General features: G+C 43.1%; 1 protein-coding gene across 1 annotated transcript; it reads right to left on the reverse strand.

Moving 5' to 3' along the window:
- Positions 1–1,439: 1,439 nt before the first annotated feature.
- Positions 1,440–8,802, reverse strand: LOC145398175 (uncharacterized). Its single transcript, XM_080271126.1, has 6 exons — positions 8,777–8,802; positions 8,103–8,176; positions 5,362–5,982; positions 4,306–4,449; positions 3,905–4,081; positions 1,440–3,306 (listed from the first exon to the last, which is right to left on the reverse strand). Exons 2-6 carry the CDS (start codon positions 8,103–8,105, stop codon positions 2,791–2,793), a joined length of 1,461 nt encoding a protein of 486 aa, XP_080127252.1. The 5' UTR covers positions 8,106–8,176; positions 8,777–8,802; the 3' UTR covers positions 1,440–2,790.
- Positions 8,803–9,458: the final 656 nt, after the last annotated feature.

The raw sequence follows: 9,458 nt of genomic DNA on the forward strand, positions 1-9,458 counted from the left end.
GTTGAATCTCTTCATTGACGACAAAGAGCAGTGTTAGATCTTACATCCCAAAAGAGCAAGCAGGTATCTCATAACATACTGTATATAAAATGATGTCGTATTCTCTGTTAAGGGAATCCCTATATTGAGGTTGGCCATGATACAGCTGATGTTTTCCACGGACTGGAAGATAAACCAAGTGCCAGAACCAGCTAATTACATCCCATCAGTGACATTTCTTACTTTATTCCTGCCGTGGGAGAGACTGCTATGAATCAGAAATAGCATTCATTAATCCATTCAGTGTGAAAGATCTTTCCCTGAGTGAGGAAAACTGTTTGGAATTTTTGGTTTCTGCCTTGCCATTGAGGAGCTGCATCAAGTAACTCCAAATGCACCAAAATCAAAATAGAAAAAAACGGTGGATTGAATATAAAATTAAATGCTTCAATAATGAAATCGAGAGGATGGAGGCTAGAATATGGAATTAATTGCACCAAAATCAAAATTTAGAAAACAAAGGATAGAATACGAAATTTTGGACACATGGTACTTTACATTTCCTTTGTGGAGTCCCTTACATAATATTATGATGCTGCTTCATCTAGGAACATCAGAGGCACTGTGGTCAAAAGAAATCCATTGTCTAACTCCCATTTTCACAGTTTATCAAGTTTGACACATTCACTAGTTACCCTGTGGAACTTCCCTTATGGCTTTGATCCTCCAAAGATTTTTCTTTTTATTTTCCTAAGTCATGTATTGCCACCAAGGGGAGTAGACTGGTCATATGCCCTGAAATGTACTAGACTGTGGTTCCCGGGCCTTGGGTTCTTACACCTCTTAAACGAAATATGGGCTTGGCTATTATTATTGTTTTTCTGGTGCTGGAGAGGAATGTCTCATGCAGTGGCATTGATATGACCAAATGGCTCCACTGCTTGGTTATAACAAAGGTCCCTCAATTCTCATCCCACCAAAAGGAGAACAGTGAGTGCAGGACAGATTCAATCTGCAGTCACCTGGGTTCACATTCAAATGAGCCTGGGACTACAACAGCAACACAAGCAATTTTCCTGTCTAGCCTCACTTAATTTGTGAGAAGCCAAAAGCCAGTATTGTTGCCAAGCTGACAACAATCCTGAACTCTTTTGTAATAAAAATATTAAGTAAAAATGTTCAAATAAAAATGAACACATCTTTTAGTTTTTTCTTTACTGAACAATTCTTCCATCTGAGCGATGGTTGAGGTTTATTGCTCACATATTGCCACTCAGGGATGAACACCTAGTCACCCTTGCCTTGAATGTCAGGGCTAAGCAACCTAGCCCTGGGAACCTATGCTCCTGGTGGTGCAATAAAGGAGTGGATGAACAACAAAGATACAATTTGGTGTGTGTTTGTTCATCCATTATTTTGAAAGGATTGGAAACTGAACAGATAGATATAATTTGGTGCAGATACGTTTATTTTGAATGGCCTTCTGAACATACATTTCTTTCCACTTACAAATCTGCTTCTAACAGGAAATGCTTCTATGGAGTGATACATGTACTGTACAGTAAACCCTTCATAAGGCGACTATATCATCATCATCATCATCATTATCATCATCATCATCCAGACCTCCTTTCCCACCCTACGGCAGGGTGAGGAGTAGCAATGTCCAGACAGCCCAAATCTGCCCAATTCAATAGGCCATGCTTCCATTCATTCATCATTCAAGCCCACGGAATCCTGGCTCTTACGGATATGCCAGAAACATTCACCACGTTCTGTAGCTTCACATAAACATATCTAATTGAGTCAATCCAGATGCTGCCACATTAAAAAGGGGTGCCAATCCCTGATCATGCACTTCTCCTCACAACATTCATCCACCCAGCTCGATCTCTTGTCAGTTCCCTAGCCTCACTGACTTCCAAACGTCTCCTCCTCAAACACTCATCCACCATATATCTCCACCTTCTCCTTGGCCTACCTCGCCTCCTCCCTCCTTCAAATTTGCTCAGATATACCTTTTTCACCACTCCATTGTTATCCCTTCTCTCCACGTGAGCATACCACCTCACTACACTCTCTTCAATTCTGGTGTCCACCGACTTCCTCACTCCACATCTTTCACAAATCACATTATTTCATGTCCTATCCACCCTCTGTACTCCTCATACATTCCTCAGCAGTTCCATCTTCACTGCTCTTACTGTTGACTTTTCATTTTCATGCCACACCACAGTCTCACATCTATATGTTAAAGCTGGCACTAACACTCCTTCATGTAAGCCTTGTGCAGCTGCAACACTATATATACCGTATATATATATATATATATATAATATTTTCCAACTAACTGGAAACAACTGAAAAAAAAATTATATATTACCTCCCATAATAGTTGCAAGCTATATGTGATTACTTGTTTATTAACACTGAGACATTTATAAAGCAATACAAAAAAACTAAAAACAATTTGGTGCATGTAACTGGCTAGGCTAGGATAGAAGGTTTTATAGATGGACATGTGCAATAGCCACTTAATTACGTAAAGCTCTGCACTTCCTTACTTCACTTTACAAATAATTAAACTAAAATCTAACACCTGGAATATAATAAACTAAATTGCAGCACTTGGAATATAAGAAACTACAATATAACCCTTTGAATAAACACTACGTCACACCTCAGTCAGAGTTCGACTTACCGGAAAATTCCGCCTTCTGCAGGGTTGACATCATGGTTTTAGTGTACTTCAGGAATGGCTCATTTAGCTTTGTTAGTGCATACCCTTGATCATTTACTACTTCCTACTAACTAGCGGTTAAGCACAACACCACAGTCCACCACAGTGACTTCCCTGATAATATTGTGGTTGACTGCTGCCTTTACCACCTCCAGCCCACTCTCCACTTCACCAAAAACATTTGGATATTGTCCGTCGTAGTCGAGGTCCCTGGTCGTGATGGTGAACTGGGCTGCCCTACCGCAATCCAACAGACCCCATGCTGCCCACACCGACCCAGCTTTACCTGAGCTTCGGTATGTGCCTTCAGAGATCGGAAGCAAGCCAGCTCCTCCCTCTCCATTATTGAGCTCGTAGTCGCCCCCCACCACCCATTCCCCTGGACTACCTTTATCCACCACCTTTAAGAGGGTTGTGTTGAGGTAGGAGGCACCGCGCTGGCCAGTACACAGCAAGACGAACTGCTGGGACAGAGCTGTGTCGGGACTCAGTCGAATGTGGACCCGCCCTCTTGTTGCATCCCCCCACTTCAGATCCAGGAAAACAAGGGTGGAGGAGGGGTCCAAGCTTCCCAACACTTCCTCTACCTGCATGACACACCGATGTTAGATAAAGCTACATATGCTGGCGATAAGCAGTACAGTATTAGCAAGTTCAACCCTCAATTCTGCTGAACATAAATCAAGTGGGCTGCTGGTCAAAGCTGCCCTTCCACTGCAATCCACTACCCTCCTTTCAGGGGATACGGACGGGGCTGAAGGGCATTTGTATAACCAAGAAACTCCATCACACAGTCATAATTCCGAGCCACCATGTACAGGCATCGTTCTCCATCAGGTCAAATACAGTAAACCTTTGCTGTATGTTGGTGATGTGTTCCCGAAATAACATAACTAATTCCACACAATAAGTACTGTACTGTAAGCTGGGGAGAAACATGGAAGAAAAAGTTCAATGCAGCAACTTAGTTCAGATTTTCATACTTTTGCAGCTTATTCCATGAAACTCAACAGCAGATGATGACTAAATATTGTACTGTGACTGTAATCTTGCCCTAGCACTTCTTTGTGACTAGAACAAAGTTCTAGTGTTATCTTTTATTACAGATCATTATTTCAAGATGGAGAGATGCACTTTTAGGCCACAGTAAAGTAAAAAGAGAAGTCTTGATGATTTTTGACTTACTGGTAATGTGTGAGTGTTTGGAGTTTGACAATCCTTGAGGCAGTGTAGATAAAGGAGGCCATTATTCAGGGTTATGCTGGAGGTGCGTAGGTGCCCTTGGTGCTCTTGGACGGCCACCAGTTGTCCTGCCTCCACCACACGCCTGATGGGTTGACTCAGCCTGCGAAGCTCGTTTATCTGTGGACAGTTCTAGTACAATATTTTTTCACTGTAGGTGCTTCCATATATATTCAGTTTGTCGTTAATTAACCTTATGAATGAGGCAGGAATGAATCTTCTTGATTCCTAGTCAGGTCAACCCTCCAGTATGACCACACCTGACTATCAACCGAGCTGAAAGGGGTTAAATTTTGTTTTTCAGTCTGACTAAACATGGTTTAGTGGCATGCAGTTCAGCTTACATTTATAACCAGGTCTGGTTCCCTGGTGGCGTTGTTCTCCCTGGTGGCGCTGTTCTCCCTGTTGGCTGAAGGTAAGCTGCTGGCAATTACATCACCGGTCAATGCCACTGCCTCATTCATGAGTCCTGTTAGCTTTTCCTGAACCTGCCACAAAACCAAACTGTTAATGATATTGACCAGAATAAGTCACTTGTATTAGCATTCCTTTTCAGTATCCTTATTATTGTTGTTGCTGGCTTATTTTTACATGCACCCACAGAACTGCAGACTGGAGTTGCCTTTTTCCTACAGTTCAACACCTTCCTTTTGGATGATAGGATGCTCAGAGACATCTGCTTGGTTATACTGTACTGTATTGGTGCCACCACATGAAGGCATCCCTCTTCAGCATCACAGCCCTGAAGAAGTACATACTGTACATTCCTCATAATCTTTAGTTGTAATTTTTAACAACTTAAACTATTACAAATCATCATCATCATCATCATCTGGACCTCCTTTCCCACCCTAGTGCAGGGTGAGGAGTAGAAACATCCAGACAGCCCATATTTGCCCCGTGCAATGGGTCAAGCTTCCATTCATTCACTATTCAAGCCCCCAGAATTCTGGCTCTATCTGATATGCCAAAAAATTCACCACGTTCTGTAGCTTCGCATAAATGTATCCAAGTCAATCCAGACGCTGTCACGTTAAAAAGGGGTGCCAAATCCCTGATCATACACTTCTCGCAATATTTATCCAGCCAGCTCAATCTCTTGTCAGTCCCCTAGCCTCACTGACTTCCAAACCTCTCTTCCCCACACACTCATCCACCATATCTCTCCACCTTCTCCTTGGTCTACCTCACCTCCTCCCTCCTTCAAATTTGCTCAGATATACCTCTTTCACCACTCTATTATTATCCATTCTCTCCACATGACCATACCACCTCAGTACACTCTCTTCGATTCTGGTGTCCACAGACCTCCTCACTCCACATCTATTAGAAATTCATTAGAAAAAAAAAATTGGGAAAGATGATTATAATGACAATGTAGTGAAGATGGAGCTGCCTACCTCATAAAGTGCCTCCAGCTCATTGGAAGGTATGTGGCATTTCTCCATCCAAGCTTGTACCTCCTTCTTTTGACTTTCTGCCTCACTGATGGCCGATTTGTCTTTATTCTTAGCAGCATCCAGCACTTCCTTCAGCCGCCTCCGTTCCTCTGCTCCTTCTTTTTGAGCTGCTCTCACCCTGGCTTCTTCCTGACCTAAATACTCCAGGGTTTTATGGTTCTTTTCCAACATACACTCAAGGGCACTCTTGAGTTTGAGGTAACTGCTCACCTTCCGATCTGATTGGATCTCATGGCAGTGGGCAATTACGCTTTTGACGGTCCTACTCTGTTCGTCCAGATGTTTCTTTAATTTCCCTCTTACAGTTCCATCTTTAATTGGGATTTTGTTTTCTAGGGACTTGAGCCGTCGTGTTAGTGCCTCCAAAGTGACATTAATGGGGAAACGTTCAATGGTGCTGGCGGGGTGAAGGGCACGGCAGCTGGGACAGCAAAGGCATTCATCTTTCAGTAAGTGGCCAAGGCAGGGGGTACAGTAGGTGTGGCCACAGGGGAGGGTCCGAGGACGCCGCTTGCTCTCATCATACGTCGTGCAGCAAAGCTGACAATCCTCAGGGTTGTCCTGTCAATGTTGTTATCATTATTATTATCATCCATTCGTCATCTAATCCAGAAATGCCCCATGAGGAACATAGGAGCCTGGGGCTAGGCAAGGTCGGTCCTGATATATAAGAAGAACGTGACCAGCCTCACTCATCCCTGAGTGGTATTACATGAGCAATAAACCCCAACCATCCCTTGGATATAAACATACACAGGCCCAATCCACCTTAATTGCCCACTAAACCACCAGGCGCCATAACAGTTATTTGGTTGTATGGTTACCATCCAGAGTAGTAAATGGTTTCCTGGTGTACTGGAAACCATTTGGCTTGTCACTCAGTGTAGAGTCACCCATAGACAAAAGGAAGGGAAAAGAATGAAGGAAAGAAACAGGAGAACAGGGATGGAAAGAAGGAAGGAAGAAAGAAAGACAGGAAAGGATGGATGGAAAGGAAGGAAGGAAGAGAGGAAAGGGCAGGCATCCAAGAGCAGCACTACATCAAATGAGTGGATGCTGAGTGCCCCCACTGATCACAAATTATTATTACTGGTATTTGTGTAGTAGCAGTAGTAGTTGCAATCTCAGCCTTATCTGATCCAGTGGACTGCAGGCTTAAGTTGCCCTTCTCTGTCAGTCCACCATCCTCCTTTTGGGGGAAGGGGAAGAAATTAAGGGACAGTTGTTTAACAATGCAGTGCAGCTTCCCCGTTATATCAGTGCTGCCACATGAAAGCACACCTCTCTATCACCTATTACACCTTGCTAGTCTCTTCTGTTTATTTAAATCTTCAATAAAACTGCCATACTCCATATAGGGAACAAAAGGATATTAACCGGCTATATCTAATAATAAATAACTAACGAAGACATGCTGCGGGTGCATGCACACACATAAAACTGTTACCTCGGGAAATGTTAAATATGCCCATTTCTCTCTATTTGTGGCTTCAAAGCAGTTGTATAATGAGTGAAAAACAACTTTTATCAAACTCCTTCACTAACTCACAGCACACAGCCCTCACCTCCCTCCCTATCCCCCAAAAGGATGGTGGACTAAAAAAGAATGGTAACTTCAGCCTGTAGGTTCAATGGGTTCACAAATGAACCTGGGGCTACTGCAACCACTACTACTCAGCTGAGAAAGATCATGAGTTGTTCTGAAGATGGGAGGCTCCTATGACTCATGCTTATTAAAATTCCAGCTGTCTGGTGGAATTCAATACTAGGACTGGCTAACGGAATAATTCTATCTATTGCCAAACAACTTAATCCCGTAAGGGGTGGCCACAAACAAATCACCTCTATGTCACCCTGTCCCCTGTCATTTCACTGCCCTGCTCCCAGCTCACACACCCCTCTTTCATGTCTCTCCCCTCCATCTCAGCCTTGGTCTCCACTTCCCTCTCCCCCCCCTCCACCTCACTCATATACACTCTCCTCATCAGTTTCTTGCTCTCCATCCTCTCCACATGGCCAAACCACCTCAATGTGTTTCTCCTAACACTTCCACATCCACACAGCAATGATCCTTTACTTCCTCATCTGTCATCTCTCCATGTGACTCCACATGCTCCTCTCAAATAATGCATTTCCACTGCTCTCACTCTTGACTTGCGTCCCTCCAACGAGGTCCAAGCTTCACTTCTATACATTAGAGTTGGTATCACAATACTGTCATGCAGTAACTATTTCACTTCCATTTCCTATCACTGATTTCAAAGAACCAGCAACCTTTCTTCCTTGTTGTACCCTTTCCAGCACTTCATTCTCTAAACTCCATCTTTACTCATCACACTACCAAAGTACTTAAATGCACTCACATTTTCCACTTCCTCCTCATCCGACCTCACTGTACATTCACTAACTTCATTTCTCTCAAACACCATAACTTTACTCTTCCCTATATTCACCTTTAGATTCCATTTCTTACACACTCTTCAAAACTCATTCACCAAGCCTTGCAGTTCCCCTCTGTCTTTGCGTAACAACACAGTATCATCTGCAAACAACAGTACAGGGGGCTTCCACACACTGCCCTCTCTCATTAGGGCTGCTCCAACATTGTGTCATGGCTCCATGGTTGTTCAATCTGTATATGAATGGGGTTATATGAGATATAAGGTAATAATTAAACTTACCATTATCAGGCAAAGAAAGTAGAGGTGGGTGGATACTGACTCACTGCAGGATATCTTGCAGAGAATTGTTGCTCCTGGGGAAAAAAAAAAATTATCACCATCTTCATCCTCGTTCTGACTTCTTTTCCCACAAAAGCAACTACCATATCTCACGCTCACTTTCTCTAACTCAAACCATACACTTGTGACTTGGCAAAGAACTGTATTTCAACCCAAGCTGCAGTACTGTGAGGTATGTGGTGTGGTGTGCTGTGAATGTGTTGTGTGGTGGTGACGTGTGGTGTGGAACAACTTCACCGACCACACCCACTAGGCAGGATGTGTGTGTGTGCGTGTGTGTGTGGGCTGGCTCAATAATCAATGTTCAAGGTCGCACGGACAAGCCCTCTGTCTCATCGTCTCTGCCTAATTCCACGAAACAGGTTAAAATATTCGTCATTCTCTGTTTAAACTACACGGCAACTGAAGGGGTAATCATATCAGTGCTGACTCACCTGGACTCTGGTGCAGTGTGCTACGGTGTGGTTGCTATGATGTGATGTTTTGTGTGCTGCGATGTGGTGTTGCTTGCTATGTGTGGTAATATGGTGTGATGAGCTCTATTATGGTTAATGTGGAGTGATGTGATGTGGTATGGAACGTATGTAAAATACTTAAAGGACTGGAACACTCACCCCTGACTCGCTGCAAAGACAATGGAAACCCGCGACGGTGTTGCTAGGCTGCGCACTCAGCTGCGCGGTCTGTGCCTCTGTTTAGTCCCAGCTGCCGAGTTACTCACATGCCGAACTATCCACATTCATTCGTAAACATTCCGCAATATTTTAAGGTTTTGTTAAGTTTCGTTAAAATATACTTCATTCGCTCTAAGTACTGTACATTTACTCTGATCTGAGAAAAATCCCTCCCCCTCCCACCCCCCTCAGCTCAGTTGATGGCCATGTGTAGGTATCGTTGTGGCAGAATGCTCTACACCCTTTTCATTTCACTTTTTCGTGACTGGCAACGTAGTCTGGTGTTAATTTCACTGAGCTCAATAACATGGAGGGGTAATATCAAGGGTTGTGCCGCGTAGTTTGCTAGTAAAAAAAAAAAGCTCCAAGGTTAAAAAAAAAAAAAAAAAATAGGTGTTGAGAGAGGGAGCGATCGTGGGTACGGAGGTGTAGGCCTATGTTAATGTATATAAAGATGTGAGAATGAATTGAAATAAAGATGTGTAGATAGTACTGATAAAAACTGATTATATTTGTTGTTATGGGGTTAAAAATGGTATAAATTAACTCTGTCTCAACCTGATTTTTCTTCAGAAGCAGAATTTAAATCGCCTGAAGGGTCCATGAATGAAATTTAAAATAC

The sequence above is a fragment of the Coenobita brevimanus genome, chromosome 44 (assembly GCF_032717465.1).
Source record: "Coenobita brevimanus isolate Jiangsu-jjx chromosome 44, ASM3271746v2, whole genome shotgun sequence".
NCBI classification, from domain to species: Eukaryota; Metazoa; Arthropoda; class Malacostraca; order Decapoda; family Coenobitidae; genus Coenobita; species Coenobita brevimanus.